The 20,149-nt window shown below is 42.2% G+C and overlaps 1 protein-coding gene across 4 annotated transcripts in view; it reads right to left on the reverse strand.

Moving 5' to 3' along the window:
- Positions 1 to 5,456: 5,456 nt before the first annotated feature.
- The window catches only part of wdr59 (WD repeat domain 59), a 64,617-nt gene continuing 49,924 nt past the window's right edge, over positions 5,457 to 20,149 (reverse strand). For 2 of the 4 annotated variants that reach the window (XM_033036112.1, XM_033036111.1), the window contains 7 exons: positions 18,718 to 18,799; positions 16,802 to 16,914; positions 15,239 to 15,389; positions 14,370 to 14,442; positions 13,271 to 13,394; positions 12,244 to 12,386; positions 5,457 to 7,604 (listed from right to left, as the gene is read on the reverse strand). In XM_033036112.1, the coding sequence (XP_032892003.1) occupies positions 7,369 to 7,604; positions 12,244 to 12,386; positions 13,271 to 13,394; positions 14,370 to 14,442; positions 15,239 to 15,389; positions 16,802 to 16,914; positions 18,718 to 18,799 (922 nt within the window). In that variant the 3' untranslated portion in view covers positions 5,457 to 7,368. The other 2 variants (XM_033036113.1, XM_033036114.1) reach the window with 2 other exon arrangements.

The following is a 20,149-nucleotide window of genomic DNA, read 5'->3' on the forward strand; positions in this document are numbered from 1 at the left end:
TGACCGCGAGACACAGTTATCTTACTTTACAGTCCAGAAGATAGATAAAAACGAAGGTAAATACAAGAGGGAGCTGAAGGGGCAACAACAGCGGAAGTGCTTAGCGGACATTCGCCGTGGAGATTTAAAGATGGAAAATGTCGGGAATTATCGCGTTTGCTCGCTGCATTTCATCAAAAGTAAGGCATTGACTTTTTATCTTTATTCATTTGTTATATGAAAAGTATTAAAAGTGAAAAATCCGTCAGTAAAATAAATAAGTAGTTTGGGTGATTGCGCAGGCTTTAAACAAGAAACATTGAGAAATATATTTTGGCAAATAATTAAATGTCCTGATTTTGTCCAATTAACAGCTGACAATTATCCCATTCCTTAGCTTGCATCTGAGTAAAATTTATTTCAAAACGCATTGATAGTTTACGATTATTTAAATGGTAAATGGAGCTTCAGAAGCGTTTTCATTTTGCATGTTAAAACCCACCTGAGAACCATGGGCGATTTTGCAATTTTACTGATGGATTTTTCACTTTTACAACTTTTCATATAACAAATGAATAAAGATAAAACGTCAATAATGCCTTACTTTTGATGAAATGCAGCGAGCAAACGCGATAATTCCTGATATTTTCAATATTTATATCTCCACGGCGAATGTCCGCTAACCACTTCCGCTGTTGTTGCCCCTTCAGCTCCCTCTTGTATTTACCTTCGTTTTTATCTATCTTCTGGACTGTAAAGTAAGATAACTGTGTCTCACGGTCACCCCGACTGGCACAGTTATTTACAGCTCAAAAACGGGCCGTTTTCGCGGTTTTTAACGGGTTTGAAAGTCCGCGTTTTCAGCATCAATAACATGTACCGGAAGTGACGCTTGTACCCCAGTTGGATTTTGCGGTCACGTGGGTGAGGATCTATGATCCAGTGACCTTTTGTGAAATCACCCTATAACTCAGTCCCTCAAATCCTGGCAATATCCTCAATAATCCCCTCCTTTCCTCCTCTCTACCTACCCTGCATCAAAGACGACGACATCCAGCTACCGATCCACCATATCCATTAACCGCTGGAAAGCCTGCGCTGCGTTCTTTAAACCAAATGGCATCCGCAGCCACTCAAAGAGGCCGAATGGGGTGTTGATGGTCTTGGGCACATCATGGGGTGGACGGGGATCTGATGGTAGCAGGGCACCAGGTCCACCTTGGGGGAAAACAGGTAGCGCCAACCAGGTGGGCCATAAAGTCATGAATGTGCGGGACAGGGGATCGTGACAGCATTTGGGTGTCAGTAATCCCTACACGGTCGCCACCCCCCCAGATGATTTGGTAACCATGTGTAACGGGGATGCCAAAGGGCTGTCGGAGCGTCGCACAATCCCCCATGTCCTCCATCTGGCGGAACTCCTCCTTGGCGATCCACAGCTTGTCGGACGGGATCCTGCGCGCCCTTGCATGCAGTGGGGGACCGGTGGTAGGGATATGATGGACCACCCTGTGCTTAAGAGCGGCCGCGTGAAAATGGGGGGTCTGAAGCTCCAGGAATTCGGCGAGTATAGGGAGGTTTCACGGCAGTCGGGTCACGACCCATGACCCGTACTGTTGCTACGCTACTCCAAGTGGGGTACACGCGATGAACTGCAGGTAGGTACTTACCATTGTTTCCAGCGTAGCGGGCCCGTTAAAACCCGCTGAAATTGTTAATTTTTGCACTGTAAATAATTATGGAAATTGGGATAAGCGTGTGAGACATTTAGCCTACTTCAGAATTCCAAAAGTGAGGAGAAATTACGGTAGATAGAAGCGAGAGCTGAAGGGACAACAGCCAAAGTGCTTAGCGAACATTAGAAAGAGTTCTGCTGCATAGAATAAATGAGTTTGTTAACTCCACAGATAACCAGTTTGGCTTTAAAGCTAAACATGGCACTGACTTATGCATATATGCCCTAAAGGAGATTGTAAACAAATATAGAGGCAAAAACTTGTCAATTCTTATGTGCTTTATTGATGCTTCCAAAGCCTTTGACCGTGTTAATCACAGAAAGTTGTTTGGTAAAATGAGTCAAAGAGGGGTGCCTAAATACATTGGTAAAATTCTGGCCTACTGGTATGCCCACCAGACTATGCAAATAAAATGGGGCAATAGGGTCTCAGCCCCATTTGGGGTTAGCAATGGTGTTAGACAAGGGGGAATTTTGTCCCCAGTCCTTTTTAATCTATATATTGATGATCTGTCTAAACAATTGAAAGCCTGTAACACTGGGTGCGTGATTGGTAATATTTTAGTGAACCATATCATGTATGCAGATGATCTTGTGGTCTTTAGTCCATCTAGCGCTGGTCTCCAGCAGCTCCTTACTATATGTTCTGTGTATGGTGTGGAACATGACATTAAATATAATGCTAGTAAGAGTGCTGTTATGATCTGTAGAACCAAAGAGGATAAATGTCTGAAATTTCCTGATTTTAAATTGTCTGACAATAATCTTAGTGTCTGTAATAAGGTAAAATATCTAGGGCATATTATTACAGAACAAATGACAGATGATGAGGATATTTATAGGCAACGACGCATGCTGTATGTACAGGCGAATATTCTCTTGCGTAAATTTGGTGTGTGTGCAGATGTGGTGAAGATGTCGCTATTTAGAGCATACTGCACACCACTCTACACTGCGCACCTGTGGTCGAACTATGGAAAGTATGCAGAGACTAAAGGTGGCATATAACAATGCCATGAGAACACTGCTAAGGCAACCTAGATGGTGTAGTGCCAGTAATATGTTTGTGGCTGCAGGGGTCAGTACTTTAGAAGCTATCCTAAGACATCACATGTATAAATTCATTTGCAGGATAAATGACTCTAAAAATGTGCTTATTGTGGCCTTGTCAAACATAAGGGTTAGCACCACACGCTACGAATCCCAGTTGTGGAGACACTGGTATCGGTGTCTCGTTGTAGGACATTGATCATTCTTTTAATCTGGATTTTTAACATGTATTGTGTTTTTAAAAAATATATAAATTATGTTTTTATAAGTGATATACTAAGATTTTATATGTATTTTATGACATTTAATATGCAATGCATTTTTAATGTAATGTTGCCCCTTGTCTGGACCGAGTCCGTAATAAAGTTTATTATTATTATTATTATTGGCCGTTTGCTCACTGCATTTCATCAACAGTAAGGCATTATTTGTGTATTTTCTTGATTCCTTTGGCATCTAAAAAGTTTCAGAAGTGATAAATCTGGCTGTAAATTTTTTTTAAATCGCCCATGGTTCTCAAGTGGGTTTTTACATACAAAATGAAAATGCATCTGAAGAAAAATTTACAGCCAGATTTATCACTTCTGAGACTTTTTAGATACCAAAGGAATCAAGAAAAAAACAAATGCCTTACTGTTGATGAAATGCAGTGAGCAAACGCGATAATCCTCAATATTTTCAATTCCGATATCTGCCCAGCCAATGTTCGCCAAGCACTTTAGCTGCTGTTGTCCCTTCAGCTGTCGCTTCTCTTTACCTTCATTTCGCTTCACTTTTGGAATTCTGAAGTTGGGTGCATGTCTCCCACACTTACCCTGACTAACACAATTTTTTTCAGCGCAAAAATTCAACATTTTGGCGGTTTTTAACAGGTAGGAAAGTACGCGTTTCTTGCATTAATAACATATACGGAAAGTTACGGATGTCCTCCAGATGGATTGAGCGGCTTCGTGCGTCAAGCCCTATGACCCAGTGACCTTACGTGCAACCTCCCTATGGAGGCATATGGCCCGCCCTCATCCGTCACAGATCCCAGGTACGGGCTGGAAGGCACCGTGGGCCGCGGGGATTCCGGGGGCATGAGGCGCCGGCTTCGAACGTCCACCATCAACGAAAAGGTCCGCAAGAAATTGGCGCCCAGCAAAGGCTGGGAAACGTCTGCGACGGTGAAAGTCCACGAGTAAGGACGGGTGTCGAGGATGAGGGAAAGGGTCTGAGTGCCGTAAGTGCGGATGGGGCTGCCGTTGACGGCGGTCAGGGCGTGGCCACACTTACCGGCATGGGTATCGAGTCCACACGGAGGGAGGATGCTCAGCACAGCCCCGGAGTTAACCAGGAAGCGACGCCCAGAATGGCGATCCCGGACGTAGAGACGATGGTTCTGGCCGACCGCGATAGCCTCTACTGGCGATAGGCTGAGGCATTTCTCGGAAACGAGTAGGGAGCACGGCATCGGCGGGCCTCTGCACCCGAGCTTTGGTGACAGTAGCACCACTTGCGCTTACTGCGATTGCGGTGCGGCGATGGCAGCGGAGGCTGGATGTCCCTGCGAGGCTGCTGGTGCGAGGGCGCAGACACCCGGCTGATGGATCCTCCGTTTTGCTGTTTGGCGAGCCACAGCTCGTCAGCCTGTCCGGCGAGTTGCAGGAGGTCGGCGAAGTCCAGCGAGAAGCAGGCGGATGTTGTCGGTCGTCTGCTCGAGGAAAGCCTGTTCAAACAGCAGGCAGGGCTGATGGCCATCCATCAGTGCGAGCATCTCGCTCATCAGCGCGGACGGCTTACGATCGCTGAGGCCGTCCATGTGCAGAAGGCGGGCGACACAATCACGGCGACTGAGCCCCAAAGTGCGGAGCAGCAGCGCCTTGAGGTCCTCGTATTTGCCAACTGTGGGTGGATTCTACAGGTAAGGCAGCAATCAAGTGGCAGTCTCCTGACTGGGGGCCCCAACCACGTAAAAGTAGCGGGTGGCGTCCGCGACGATGTTACGGAGCTCAATTTGGGCCTCAATGTGGGTGAACCACACTTGAGGTAGTATCGCCCAGAAAACGGGCAGTTTCAGGGCCACAGCGTTCTGCTGGGTGGGCTGGGCATCGAGGATTCCGGCGGCGTTCATAGTCAGGATACGAAATACGATCGGACCCACGGGGTCACCACTTTGGCGAGGCAGGCAGGTTGAGTAAAACAGTTTTTATTTGGAAATAACAAATAGAATACTCGAAAACCACGTGCTGGATCAGCCAAATATATATATATAAGCTCCTGCTACTTGGGAGGAGCGCTGTAGACTAAAGAGAAAAGCCCACGAAAACAAACCCGCGATCACGCAATGGCGCTAGCCAATAACAAGGGTTCGCACTTCCCCAGGCCACCACTAGGTGCCGCTACGGCACCCTAATGTTACCCTTTATATTGAACATTTCTCCTCTAATTAAACCAGACCTGCCTCCTCTTCCTGCCCAAGGAATTATTTTTGTATAACAATTGATGCAAAACCAGCAACGGCTTCAGTTCTCAGTTGTCAACTAATGGATTATGTGCAAGCAACGTCTTAAAGATACAACTGTTAGCATTTATATGGATCCATCCTCTGTGTCATGGATAATTACGGATTTGCACAATCTGCTGTCTGGCAGAACTTAACTCAATCTCCCAGAAATAAAGCACACAAAAAATCTAATTATTTAAAAAATAAAAAATAAACTTGTTTACCGGATGCCACAAAAAAAAACATTGACAGAGACCTAAGCGATGAGGCACAGAAGGTGCTGGGCATGAAACTGGGAAAGAGGCAAGCAGTGGCAAGGAAATGGGAGGTAGGGGTGGGGTGGCACTGGATCAGTATTTACTATCTGGATTAGTACATGGTAGAAAAACTGGCAATTTTAATGAACAGCAGAACAAGCAATTTGCTTCATACGATATTGGGTTTCAATTCTGGGCATTAGTTATTCAAACACAGATAGGAAGCAGGTGGTGAATTGTTCAGAAAAGTAAACAATAGATTCATGTAAATTTAAAGTTAACATGGCCAAATAATATTAAAATGCCACAATTAGGGCATTCGGATTCAGTTATTAGTTCTGTCTTTAACACAAGTACCACCGGATAGACCAAGGAGAATGGAGAGAGTTCTGTAAATTAAATTGTGAAGAACTTACTATTTTAGTTTATCGTCAATACTAGTGAATGGAATTTAGCTCCAGCATTCCTTAAGCATGCTGACAATCTGCTGACACACTCCGATAAATCTGCTGAGAGCACTTCCTAGAAGGACAAGAGTCTATATATACACAGGGTGACCATATTAAACGGCAACTGAGGATACATTGAAAACTGCTTCTCCTTTAAGATTCACTGCTTCTGCAGACAAAGTACTCGCATTGGAGAAATAAATCTTAGCAATGGTTACATGCTCCTATCTAATGTTAAAGTGCCCAGTGAAAACCAAAATATTAACAATGGAGCTCTGCATTACTTGCACAAATCAATAGATCCTATCCCAATAACAATGGTAAACAGATCTGGTAAACATTCATTGCCTGCCTGCATCATGGATCAATCTATGTTTAAATCATTTTATTCAATATAACCCCACAATTGCCAGATAATTCATCATCTCTGACAAATCTGCAAGCTTTGTTGGAAAGGCTCTTAAGATTACAGTAAAGGCAGTAAAACATGGCATAGCATCAATCTGTTCATGAATTGCCCTCCTATACTTCATAATTACAGACTTCAAGAATTAGTCCCTCAAGTGTTAGTACTATGTATTGCACAATTAGTAAAACTCCCTCTATTCTGGCACATTCTGTATCTGTGCATTCCCATATAAAAGTGATTGTTTTCCCAATTTTCCACATCATCTGCTCTGCAACATATTGAGTGACATTCTCAAATTAGTGCCAAATTCAAGGAAGTTGAATTCTCGGTCTTATACCCATTTGACAAACAACACTGCACAAACTCGTTATTAGGATATTTCGAGCAAGTGCAGATGCCAAGATTTTTATTTAGCTTCTAGGAATGAAGGCAGCACTTGTCATCACTGGTCAATGTAATTATTCCTCTTGAACTTATGAAATTTATCAAACGCTCTCAAACAATATGGAAAATGATCAACAACAGAGAATGAGAAACTATTTACAGAAGCCACTCCAGTTAATACTTCTGTAGAACTGGGTCTACTCCATTGACATAATTTCACTTCTGGAGTTGCATTTGCTGCACATTATTTTTCATGTTACTGTGCATAATCTATTGCACAGTGACCATTACCAGCAATGAAACAAATACACACTTTATTTCATGTTCCTTTAAGAAAATGTTTTTATAAATAAGTTTTGGTTTTGAATTTAACCATTCATTGTTGTGAGACCCATGTGCAATCCACACCACCTCACTCGCTAAAAGGAGACCAGAAGATTTGAAATGCTGAAGACTTTGCCCTGGCATCTCGACCAATGAAACTACACAAAGTTTCCCTCTGATTGACATCTGCATATCTCGCTTCAACTGACGGTCACAGCTTCGATGATGAGCAAAAGATGGAATATTTTGGCATGCCATCCAAGTCATCTTCTACTAATAGTGGCGGAAGGCTGTTTTCAAAATGTGCTCTCGAGCAAGCAATGGCAGCCACAGCCTGTGGGGCACACTTCCTGGGTCCGGAACCACTCCATCATGTGACTAGTATGGCCACCATGCCCACAGGTAAGACAGAAGTTCGCAGACCCTCGGACAGCAACATGGCAGATGGCACATTGAAAAGTGAAGCCTTTGCAAATATCACACTGTGTTCCTCGACCCTCACTCCGGCAGTGACAGCAGTACACTCCAAATTCTGAAGGAGAAAGTAGGGAAAAGTTAAATAATATTACCAGTTTTTAATGCAATGTAAAAAGATCCAGTACTGTCCAAATATTATTATAAACTTATTCTGAAATTGCAATTTCTTTCAAAAAGTACAACACAAGATATTTACAAAATCAATTACACAACCGTTTCTCCTCCATAATTAGTATATCCTTTAGTCACCATCATTCTGTTTTAAGAAGCATCCTCCTCCTACTGGGACATCTTCCTACAAGCTTTCCCCTAATCCTAATGCCTTTCACACTAGCCTCAACATGGAAATCACCCTCCATGTGTTACAAAGGGATATCATCTTCCTGATAATGGCATTTAAGATACTTTTGGATAGGCCTATGGATATACTGGGAATGGATTATGTGCAGGCAGATAAGCGTTGGCATCAATTCGGCACAGACTTTGTGGGCTGAAGGGCCTGTTGTTGTGCTGCACTGTTCTATCTTCTTTGGTTCAACCAGAGCACTCATGAATTTGGTAAGTGAAATTAAGAACTAAAGATATCAAATTGTTTCTGATAGCTCTGTATATTGGCCACTGTCACAGAGACAAAGGTTCACTTTTAGTTTCATTTAGTTCAAATTATGATACTGAAATTATTCTTCCATACCGAAGAATGAAGAGGATGAAGTCAATTCTGATATGCCAATCATTTGATGCCTGCGCTGCCTCGCCGATTCAGATTTTATACGCACAATACAATGCTGGGAACATATGGGAATTGGATGCCCTGTACATGCACTATTCAAAGGGAATCTTTAATTTCTAGCAGATATCCTCAGGATTGTCTTGCAGTAAAACTCCCAATACTCTATGGAGTTGCATTCTGGATTGTGAGGTGGCAAGAATTTCTCAAGACATTGTCCGAGGGCCAAATATCTTCAGTTCTTCATCAATGACCATTCTATCACCACAGAGCCGGAAGATGAAGACAATGGGATGTTCAATTCCATTTTCAATTCACTGAGGGCCATCCATATGACATTGCAACACAAAGCAGCGGTCAATTTAAAAGAGGAGCTATGTTCAAGAAAAGGAATTGATCGACAACAAAAACTTTTAGAATACTTGGGTACATTGTGATTATACATGTAACTCATTGATGACCTCAGTTTTGCAATCTTTGGGTCTTATATTTGATTAGATATTAGGCATAAATACGCAAGGAATTTGTTATTGGGGATTGGATCGTGAGCACAATACTCAGGATGAAAAGTTTATTTTTAATTTCTACAATGAATTATGCCCCATCTCATTAAAATCCATTGAAAGAAGCATGTTACCCAGAACACATCGCTAAGTAGAATTGTTTTAAAAATTCAAAATATTGTCATGAAACACCAGAAAGATGCTTCCTGCTGTGCTTGAAAGAGTTTAAGAACTTTTTGAGCATTCACTGTAGGTGTAGATGCAGTCAGTTTTAAAAGAGGAGCTATGTTCAAGAAGGAATTGATCAACAACCTTAAAAGTTTAGAGTCCTTGAGCAGATTGCAGCTATATGTATAACTAATCGATGCCCATAATTTTGCAATCTTTATGTCCTATATTTAGGTATGTTGCAAAGCCTACCTGAAGATCGCTGAAAATCTGTCCCAGCCCGTGTGCGCGATTTTGGCGCCGTTTAGAGGGGGGCGGGTTTAAAACGCGATTTTCCCTAGGCTGTTCAGATCGAGGTTTTTCAGCCTAGTTAATTATTAACGGAAAATCGCTGGAAGATTCCGTAGTTGGAGCTATTTTCAGTTTTATGGGCTTTCTTTACTTGTTATAGTAGGTTAAAAATTAACCTCTAAACCCGCGACCGCCGACAACGGGTCAGATCTCATACAGGGGAAAACGGAAGGTAGGCTGTTTATTTTTACGTTAAAAAGGGCTTCTTAAGATCCCTTTATACAAAGTTTAATGTTGCGGGTAGCTAATTTGGGCCCCATTATATCCCGCAGTATTTTTCTGGGCATTTGAGGGCACAAATCTACCGCAATGTGAACGTTCTAAACCAGCGCGTTCACAGGATCCCACTAGAAAGCTGATTTAAATGGACTTTAATTTACAGCAATTGAACACTAAATTCCTTCCATTTGGCCTACAAATTAATGTAAATGAGATTTTAAAATCATGTTTTATTGTGAATTATTTGTGAATATTATTTGGACACTTAGGCTATTTAAAAATGTTAATCATTTATTAAGAAATGGATAGATGTTTAGATCTAGTAATTGAAGTTTGAAATTAGCTACAATTGGGTAACTAACTAATTATATGCTTTAATTTCAGGTCATCCAAGTAAGATTATTTTATATTTGTTTCAGAATGCTTCAATCTATGATAACTGAAAATGTCATTCAGTTCTCTTAATTGTTAAGAAAGTTATGTGCTTTTGACTGTCCACGATCACAGCTTTTTTGTTATGTCCATAGAAAATCAATAGGGAACAAGATGCTAATTTCCGAGTATGAAAATGGCCATAACCTTTTAAATACTTGAGATATGAAAGTGAATTAGGTGTCAAATTAAACTTCTTTCCATGCTTTATCTGATGGGATAGATTGCAGACTAGATTTTTATCTCAACATTTTGTAACATTGCTACTACAGGTGCACAACCTTTTATCCGAAATTCCAAATAACGAAAACCTCCGAATAGCGGACATTTTTTCGGTCCTTGAAGGTCCTTGAAGACGTTCACCGAGGGCGGCCCGCAGAGGTGACAGCGGAACCTCCAGTCGGTCCTCGAAGAAAGGGGAACTAAATCCCCATTCATAAAAGAGAAGATGAGGGTATATTGCGCGGGAGGGTTGATAATTGACAATCTGCTGCTGCCTGCCCGCTGAGTTAAAAAGTTCCCACGGTAGACTCACGATACACAGTGTATCGTGAGTCTTGCGTGGGAACTTTTTAACTCAGCGGGCAGGCAGCAGCAGATTGTCGCTCCCTTCAGTTTCACCCCACCTACACCCCTCTGCTTCCCGGCCATGTGTGTGACCCCTTCCCTCCCCTCTCCAGCTCCCCGCCCATTGCACCGGCACGGGGGCTTTGCACTGTCTTCACGTCGGCGATGCCAGCAGGTCAGTGCCAGTCACCGGAGACGTCAGGACCAACGGGACACCGCCCCCAGGCCCACTGCAAGCACGGAGATCCCATAGACCCACAGCCAGCAGCAGCCGAGCCCCGTTCCAACTCCAGAGGAACACGCTCCCCGTAGGGACAGAAGCTGATGGTGTGCAAGGTACGTCTTGTTCTTGGGGTTGCGGATGAGGGGGCGCAGCTCGGGCTGTGACGTCTCCGGCCACCCCCCTGTACAGGAGCTGAGACGTCCTGTACAGGGGGGTGGCCGGAGACATCCTGTCAGCTCCTATCCAGGGGGGTGGCCGGAGACGTCAGGACCAACGGGACACCGACTGCAAGCACGGAGATCCCAGAGACTCACAGCCAGCAGCAACTCTAGCCCAGGAACCAACTCCAGAGGAACCCGGGTTGCGGATGAGGGGGCGCAGCTCGGGCTGTGGGCGAACTGCCATTTGTCGCTGTAGCGGCCCATCGGGGAACGGGTTCCTGTTGGTCCTGACGTCTCCGGCCACTCCCCTGGACAGGAGCTGAGAGACGTCAGTACCACCAGAAGCCGCTCCCCGATGGGCTGCTACGGCAACAAGTGGCAGTTCGCCCACAGCCTGAGCTGCGCCCCCTCATCGGGACACCGACCCCCAGGCCCGCTGCAAGCACGGAGATCCCAGATCAGCAACTCCAGCCCAGCCCCGCTCCAACTCCAGAGGAACACGCTCCCCGTAGGGACAGAAGCTGATGGTGTGCAAGGTACGTCTTGTTCTTGGGGTGGCGCAGCTCGGGCTGTGGGCGAACTGCCACTTGTCGCCGTAGCGGCCCATCGGGGAGCGGATTCCTCTGGAGTTGGAGGGGGAGGGGGGTATTGTGCTGTTTGATCGCCCCGTGCTATCTCAGGGACAGGGAGACACAGCGGCTTTTGAGAATGGTGGGCAATCACTTCCAAAGTTCTGCCCACACAGTCAGTACACCTCTCCTACACTTGTCTCCAGCACTAAGATCATCTCTCAGAGAATGATCCCAGCCTAACCCTCCCTATTCTGCAAGAAAAAACTACATTGAAGACTCAAACTCACGATCGAGTAACTGCCGGGATCGAGGCGCAAACTCGCGACCTTGCGGATATGAGCCGAGCACTCTACCACTGAGCCAGCCGTTAAAATCTACGCTAAAAATCTTCCATTCAGAAAGCCGAAAAATTCCGAATTACGAAAAGTGTCTGATCCCAAGGCTTTCGGATAAAAGGTTGTGCACCTGTATATTTGATTTGATTTGGTATTGGGCATAAATATGCAAGGAATTTGCTATTGGTGATAGGTTGGTAGGCACAACACTATGGACAAAACAGGAGGTATTCTGACCTCTATGATAAAGATAACTATTTCATAAGCCTTTTTGTTATATTTTTTAAAACATGTGCATCACCACAACTGCATTATAACTAACATGCCGTACTACTGGACAGTAGATAACAGTGATGTTTATTGGATAATTAAATATCAGGAGTTGAAAGCATAAATTAGCCCAAAATGAAACCACTGTTATAGAATTTGTGCTTACCTATTCCCTTATGAGAGTCTGGAGGGCAAGAGACAAACTTTAGCACCTCTGCTCGTTTCTCTCGCAAACCCCAGCGGTACAGTATCTCCCCATAACATTTCTTAAAATCATCATATTGTAGTATGTTGGCTGGATCGAGTAGCCTGGAGATAGAGGGAAGACAGGTGAATCTCGTATTCAGAAATCATGCCAAAATTGTGGTAAATGTGTAGACAGATTTTACACTTGTGACATTGTTTGGTTAGATGCTCTCTAGATTTATTTTTTCCCCACAATTAAATATCCCCAATTCACAGGCATTAGATGAGAGTTGGGCGTGTTTTCCCTGGGAAAGAGGCCAACAAGGGACCCAATAGTGATGCAGAACCTCATAACGGTAATAAATAGAATAGATAGTGAGATACTTAACCCCTGCTGAAGTATCTAAGACCAAAGGGATTTGGTTTAAAATAAATCGTAAGATATTCCCAGTCTCGCTCCTTGATGTATCACAATATCGGATGCTCAGACTCCAGCTCAAAAACTCTGACCTGAGGTTTTTTGAGTTATAAGAAATTTCTACAAATGCTTAGCTATCTAGCTGGTCTCTAATTTTTTTAATAAAAAGTCTAAAACAAAGCTTAAAATAAATATTGGTTATCCTGGCTTGGTTTTATATTGTAACAGGTAAAGTGTGCACAGTGGAGACACAGAGATGGAGCAGGAAGCATTGTCGCCTCACAACTGAGTGATCCAGGTACAACTGGGTGTGGTGTGTCATTTACACATTCTTCCAATTGCTGCATGGGTTTCCTCAGTGCTCCAGATTCCTCCCAAACTCTAAAAATTGTGCTGGAAGATTAGTTAGCTACTGTAAATTATCCCTAGTACAGGTGGGTGTTAAGAGAATTGGTGGAAGATAATAATGATGCGAAAGAACATATTGCAAAGAAGAGAGAATACAACTGATGTTATTGTTTTAAGAGCCAGCATAAATTTAATGAGCTTTAAGATTTTGCATGTTTCAAGAAGAAATAAGAAAACTTACTTTTTGTTCTTTTCATGTTGCTCCTTCTCCCGCTCTTTTGGATCAGCGTAGATATGGTTTCCATAACGATAGTCATCTGGCGACTCATAGCACCAAGAACTGAGGTGTTCTGATTCCCGACCAGCTGCAATGGATTGTTAGTACTATTGGTAATGGGTTAACTAGAGACAACAAAATGCCAATCACTAACTGGTTAATATTTGAAAACTGTCAGTATTACTGCCTGAGCATCTTGTATACCTAATAGCTTGGAAAAACACAAGGATCATACTGCAGATATTCATGACACTGCATTGTTGTGTTCAGACATTCAGATTCAGCTCATGCAGGGGATGAAATGGACATCAAGGTATAGGATCAGCACCATCCCATGTATTTCCAGCATTCCTGTTTTTATTTTTTGTGTGAAATTACAGCATCCCCTGCTAGCCCAATTGATGGCCACTGAATCCAAATTTCCTAAAATACGGATTGTATTAAAAAGCAGAAGTAATACATACTCAAAGAGAGGAAGTGTATGTTGGCATAACACTGCAATATACTGCAGGGTTGGGCAAATAATTCCTCTGGAATATGTAAAAGACTGGGAAATTATATATATATGCTGTGCATAGAATAAGGCGTTCTACAATTTTTTCCAATTAATTTAAGAATAAGGAGTAAGCCATTTAGAACGGAGACGAGGAAACACTTTTTCTCACAGAGAGTGGTGAGTCTGTGGAATTCTCTGCCTCAGAGGGTGGTGGAGGCAGGTTTGCTGGATGCTTTCAAGACAGAGCTAGATAGGGCATAAAAATAGAGGAGTCAGGGGATATGGGGAGAAGGCAGGAACGGGGTACTGATTGGGGATGATCAGCCATGATCACATTGAATGGCGGTGCTGGCTCGAAGGGCCAAATGGCCTCCTCCTGCACCGATTGTCCATTGAATGCTAGATGATACGATGAAAATGAGATGTGGAGAGAGTACACAGAGTTAAATGCTTTAATTTGTTTTTCTTATTAACATCCATGTAGAAATTCCTTCTATTAATTAATCTTCTTTACAACCTAGGGCTGCTATTCCATTCTTTCCGAAATGCCTTGCAGAAGTATCTTACCTATGTTCCATCCAGTGGATCCGACAATAGTTTCAGATGTGCTTGAATAGGAACCTGAAGAAGCATAGCCTGACTGAGGGGAAAAAATAATTACAGTAGAACATCACATAGAGCCGGGTAAAGGAACACTGGCACAATTAGTTCATAAAAGTTCAATAGAAACCTGCTGTTGAAGATGAAATGATGTTCAATGCATATATACCAGATAAACATATGTACCCGATAAATTTGTTCAATGCTATAAATAAACAGATTTTGTAATTCTAAACTCCCTTCATCATTGATAGAAAATAAATGCTTCACTGCTCCCATTCTAACTCAAAGCATATTTTGCCAATATCCCATACTAGTACCCCTCAAACACCAAACCCAAAGCTGTCCTGATATACAGGTTAAACCTCTCTGCCAACATGCTCAAGCAACAGTGATTGGTGATCAGACAAATAAGGAGACTTTTAGTCTGGGAGGAACTGCTCTATGTCGAGCCGTCCAATAGCCTGAAAATATTTACTTGCCCCAAAGCATCCACTGTTCCTGTTCATATCTATACTGTGTAATTGTTCAATTTCATTGTTCTGGTGTCATACCTGATGCAAATGACCAATAAACTAAGCCCCAGGCAGGCTCAATACAAGCAAACAATATCCAACAGAAGGTTGTTGCACAACAATACATCAGTATCTTGGTCTCTCCATCAGCACATGTGGTTTACATGAGAATTTAATTTAGGATTATTCTAACAATGGCACTGTGACTAGTACAATGGCACTGGCCCCAGTTGTGCCTAATTATATCTATACAGTATTGATTAAAAGTCAAAGCATCTATCATACAGATTCCAGACTATGACACAGCATATGTACACTTACACAATGTAGAAAAGGAGTAGAGATAGAATTGCGCTGGTAAATTTGTGCGCCCATGCTGCCATAGCAGTCCGGAGGCCTGGACTGGGCCTCAAACACACTGCATAGCATTGCTAGAGTCTGAACATCATGTATTGTGCTGTAATGGGTCAGACTGTGGAGAAACACATAACAGTAAACCATCGTAAGAACGAGATCTATTAATTATCAGAACTACATTTAAAATGACCCAGGACTTATTTACAACCCTTACTACTGTCCGGATCAGATGAATAAGGTCAAAGATTAAGTACAGATGAAGACAGGCATTTCCCATGTTTAGCTCATCTACCACTTAAAACTGTAGGAAATATTCAATTACTTTACATTACTAAATTGAGTTTCGACTATCCTGATGTACACACATTAAATTTTATTGTTTCAAGATACCCAGACTTTGACACAAATTAAAAATTCTAATAATTAAGATGATTTAAACAACAGGATAAAACTCTGCATTTTTTCTTTTGTTGTTCTTTCCAAATAACTCAGAGCAAAATCCGATCATAGCAATGAAGTAAATATACAGGAGGATGTCAGGGTTAATGTTAAGATGCTAGGCTCATCCAAGGAATCAATGATGATAGAAATTACTGCATAAATATAAGGCAACAGCCACTGCCCGTTTTCTGGACTGTGCAGATGCAAGCATCAGCTAAGGACCAAGTGGAATCACCTCTATTTTCAAGTCACCACCCACCACCACTTACTATCTAGATTCACACAGCAAGGTGAAACAGAGAGCAGCTACTATTAATGAAACGCCACCCCAGTCTAAATCACCACCATCTGAAGAAAGGGGGCACAATACAAAATAAGTTTGTCTGAAGCCATTTTACTGAGTAAAACATTTTGGTCATACTATGGGTACACATTATTGTTTCCTTTATGACAATGATTTAAAAACTTCAAAAGCACAGAATTAGTTGTTAACCTCCCTGTGATGCCCTGGCAAATAAAAAGAGACTGAGTGCATGTTTTCTTTCTGTGAAACGGGGAAAACATTTTTAAAAAAAGGGCTTGCACAAGCGCTTAGTACCATGTGTTCAATACATCTTAAATTACCTGAAATCAGTTTCCAATTGCCTCTTTATTAGACAGTAAGGCTTCATGAGAAATTCATTTGCAACAATGCCTAATTTTATAAAAGTTTCTGAATGGAGGTTATGATATACTGTCTTCCTGCAGAGCTGCTGTTTCTCAACAATTGGGACAGTTCCAGGTCACCCATTCCTAACTTTTTGAGAGTAATTAAGGATGGGCAATAAATTCTGGCTTTGCCAAAGATACCTATGTTCCTGATGCAAATGAATAAAAGTTACAAAAAGGCAGCATACTTCATTCATAGAGTTCTTTAAAAGTATAAAGCTTTTGATTTTTTTTCTTGCTTTTATTTTCAAAAGGATTTCTATAAAATCTTACTGCTCAGTGAATGGTTGCAAGCACTTTTCAGGTCATTTTCAGTCTCTGAACACTTGCTCACTTTGCTATTTCTTAATTACAGGTGCTAAATAAAACAAATCTTACAGCGATTCAAGGAGCTGCCTGCCAAATGGATGCCGTGCCCACGGTGTCTCTATGTCAGGATCCGGATGTGGACTGAGAAAGGAGTCTGTCGCAACAGCAGCCAAAGACCACACCTTTAATGTTAAGAAATGAATAAAATTAGTAAGTTACCAAGGAGCAAGAAATAGCAGAGTTGCCTACTGGATTCATCTAGTTCATCAGCCAGTTGCACCAAATTTAAAAATGAACAGACTTGAAGCAATCTAGCACAAAAAGTTTGTAGATTATAAACCTTATGAACTGTCTGAACAAAGGTTCCAACCCGAAATGTCACCTGCAGTTTAAAAATAAATTGAAAAACAAAGATGAAAACAGCAGTTGACATATCGAGTTGGAACCCTTCTTCAAGCTTCCTCCACAGACGCTGCTTGACCCACTGAGTTACTCCAGTATTTATGTGTCTAACATAGGTCACTATGTCCCTTAACAAAATAAAAAGACAATCAGAGCTGATATACAAAGTAGAGACAACAAAAAGGCAAAAGAGAAAAAGTCATCAATAAAGAAGAAATAGAATCAATTTCAATTGATATAAAATGAAGGATCAATCACACATTTTATGATTATTTATGGACCACTTAACAGATTGAAATGGAAGAATGGATTTTGTTCAAAATTTGTTTTTCTGACGAGGCAGATAAAGGGATAAGGAAGGAATTTCCATGTATAGAGGGCTATTTTCTAATCCATTTAGGAGTCCAGATATTGGACTTGGCTGCTAGATCTAGCAATAACAAATGCAGAAGAACAGATAAAGGAACCAAGTATAAGAAAACATCTGCATTATAGGACTATAATATAGAAGATAGACACAGAATGCTGGAGTAACTCAGTGGGTCACGCAACATCTCTGGAGAAAAGGAATATGTGACGTTTCAGGTTTGAACCCTTCCTCAGACTGAATGATAGAGATGGGGAGGGAGAGAAACTGGAGGCAAGAACAAATCAGGGGCGGCACCAGATGACCTCAGGAACGGTGGAATCCATAATGGCCCATTGTTGGCTGGGGAAGATGTGAGGGATACGATGCAAACAGTGGAACTGGTAGGACGTCTAAGGTGGGAGAAGGTGAGAGAGAGGAAGGGGAAGGATTGCAGGAGTTACTTGAAATTAGAGATATCAACGTTCATACCTCTGGGTTGTAAGCAGCCCAGGAAAAATTAGGTGCAGTTCCTCCAATTTGCATGTGGCCTCACACAATGGAGGAAGCCTAGGACCGAAAGGTCAGAATGGGAATAGCAAGGGGAGTTAAAATGTTTGGCATTCAGGAGATCACGGGTCAAGGAGGACTGAGTGCAAGTGTTCAGCAAAACGATCACTACGCTTAGTCTAGCCGAGATACAGACCACATCGAGAGCATCAGATACAGTAGATGAGGTTGGAGGAGGAGCAAGTAAATCTGTTTCACCCGAAAGGACTGTCACCCTGGAAAGTCGAGGGAGGAGATACAAGGCCAGGTGTTGTATCTCCTGCGGTTGCAGGGAAAAGTCCCTGGGGAGGTGGTGGTGTAGAATCGTTCAGCAATAGGGTCAGGAGCAGTGATAACAAAATAGCAAAAATACTAACTAATGATTCTACTTCAATATTTTCCAGGGAGAGTGATTAGGAAGCGGTGACATTGGATGTGACAGAACTTCACTTAAACAAAAAAGGAGAAATCCTAATCGCAGCATTCAAAATCAAAGCCAGAAATACTACTCATATTTACTAATAGTTAAAAGAGATGGAGTGCCAGAGGTAGATAGTTAATGTTACAATTGTATTCAGAAAAGAAAATAGAATGAATCTGGGAAGCATATGAAAAAGAAAAAATGGGGGAAAAGATTGTGCAAATTCATTAATACATTATGAGGTGGAATATTTGAACAGGACAATACCTGAACAAGGTCTCTGCGTCCAACTGATAAAGCTGCAGCAGCATTCTTCTGACAAGTATCTTGGATGTCATTCACATTCAGTCTGTAGAGAAAGGTGAAGGTGTGAGAACAATCCAAAGGGATGGGAACATAAAGCCTGATTTCTTTGAAATTATTATTTATTGCTAATGGATTGAAAACTCTTGCGTGGTTGCTGTCGCCCTCACATTAATAATGATCAGAGGCCAATCGTCAAAGAGGACATCAAATTCCCCTTTACATTCCCACACTGGGCATTGTGTTTCTGTCCTAGGCCCTCTCCAATGTCAGAGTGAGGCCAAACCCAAATTGGAGGAACAGCATCTCATATTTCACTTAGGCAGCTTACAACCCAGTGGTATTAATATTGATTTCTCTAACTTCAAGTAACCCTTGCATCCCCTCTCTCTCCATCCCTCCCCTATCCAAGTCGTACCAGCTTTAAAGTCGTCTTGTTCAGTCTCATTGTCTATACTCGTTTTCATCTAGGCCACAGCTAACAATGGCCTGTTTCCTTTATCAATGTTACATTTTTGCATATCTATCATTTATTTGTTCTATATCTCTCTACATCACCATCTATATCTCTCGTTTTCCTTTCCCCTACTCTCCATCTGAAGAAGTCTTGACCCGAAACATCACATATATGCTATCTGACCCACTAAGTTACTCCAGCTTTTTGTGTATATCTTCACTGTGAGACATCCTTTGGAATATATCATCAGCTAAATTATTTCCAGTTAATTCATCAATCATTCTCCCTCGTGTGAAAGGTGGTGTCAGACGTTTTTTTGCTGATGATGTCATAGTGCCCAGCTCCATCAACATCTCAATTTATATTGAAAAAACCCAGGCTTTATATATTCTGCCTAACGGGAAGAGGGAGAAAAGGAAGTGATGGGTGAAAAAGGTCCTATTATCACCCAACGTGGTCTATCGGTCAGAAAGTTAAGCATCCAGCGGCAGATGGAGGTCCTGGCTTCTGGGGTCCAGGAGTTTGTAGATGAGTTTGGATGGGATTATGGCGTTGAAGACAGAGTTATAGTCAATAAATAAGAGTCTGATTTAGGTGTCCTTGTTACCTAGATGTTCCAAAGATGTATAAGGCCAGGTTTTTGATGATGGGTAAACAGGCAATGAATGAAGGCTGCCAGGGAGGCTGGGGTTAATGTGTGCCATCACCAGTCTCTTGAAGCACTTGATATGGTGAAGTAAATACAATGCACTCACCTTTCCACAATGTAATCAAGATTCTGTTTAGAGTTCTAAACTATATTTCTATGTTAGGTTGACTGGGTTAATGCAAGGTGCTTTGAGACATGCAAAGGTTACAAAATGCTTGCAAATCTTTTATTCTCTCTCTCAAATTTTGTCATAGTAAATTCTCAAAACACATCTGAAGGGCCACTGGTGG

The sequence above is a fragment of the Amblyraja radiata genome, chromosome 17 (assembly GCF_010909765.2).
Source record: "Amblyraja radiata isolate CabotCenter1 chromosome 17, sAmbRad1.1.pri, whole genome shotgun sequence".
NCBI lineage: Eukaryota > Metazoa > Chordata > Chondrichthyes > Rajiformes > Rajidae > Amblyraja > Amblyraja radiata.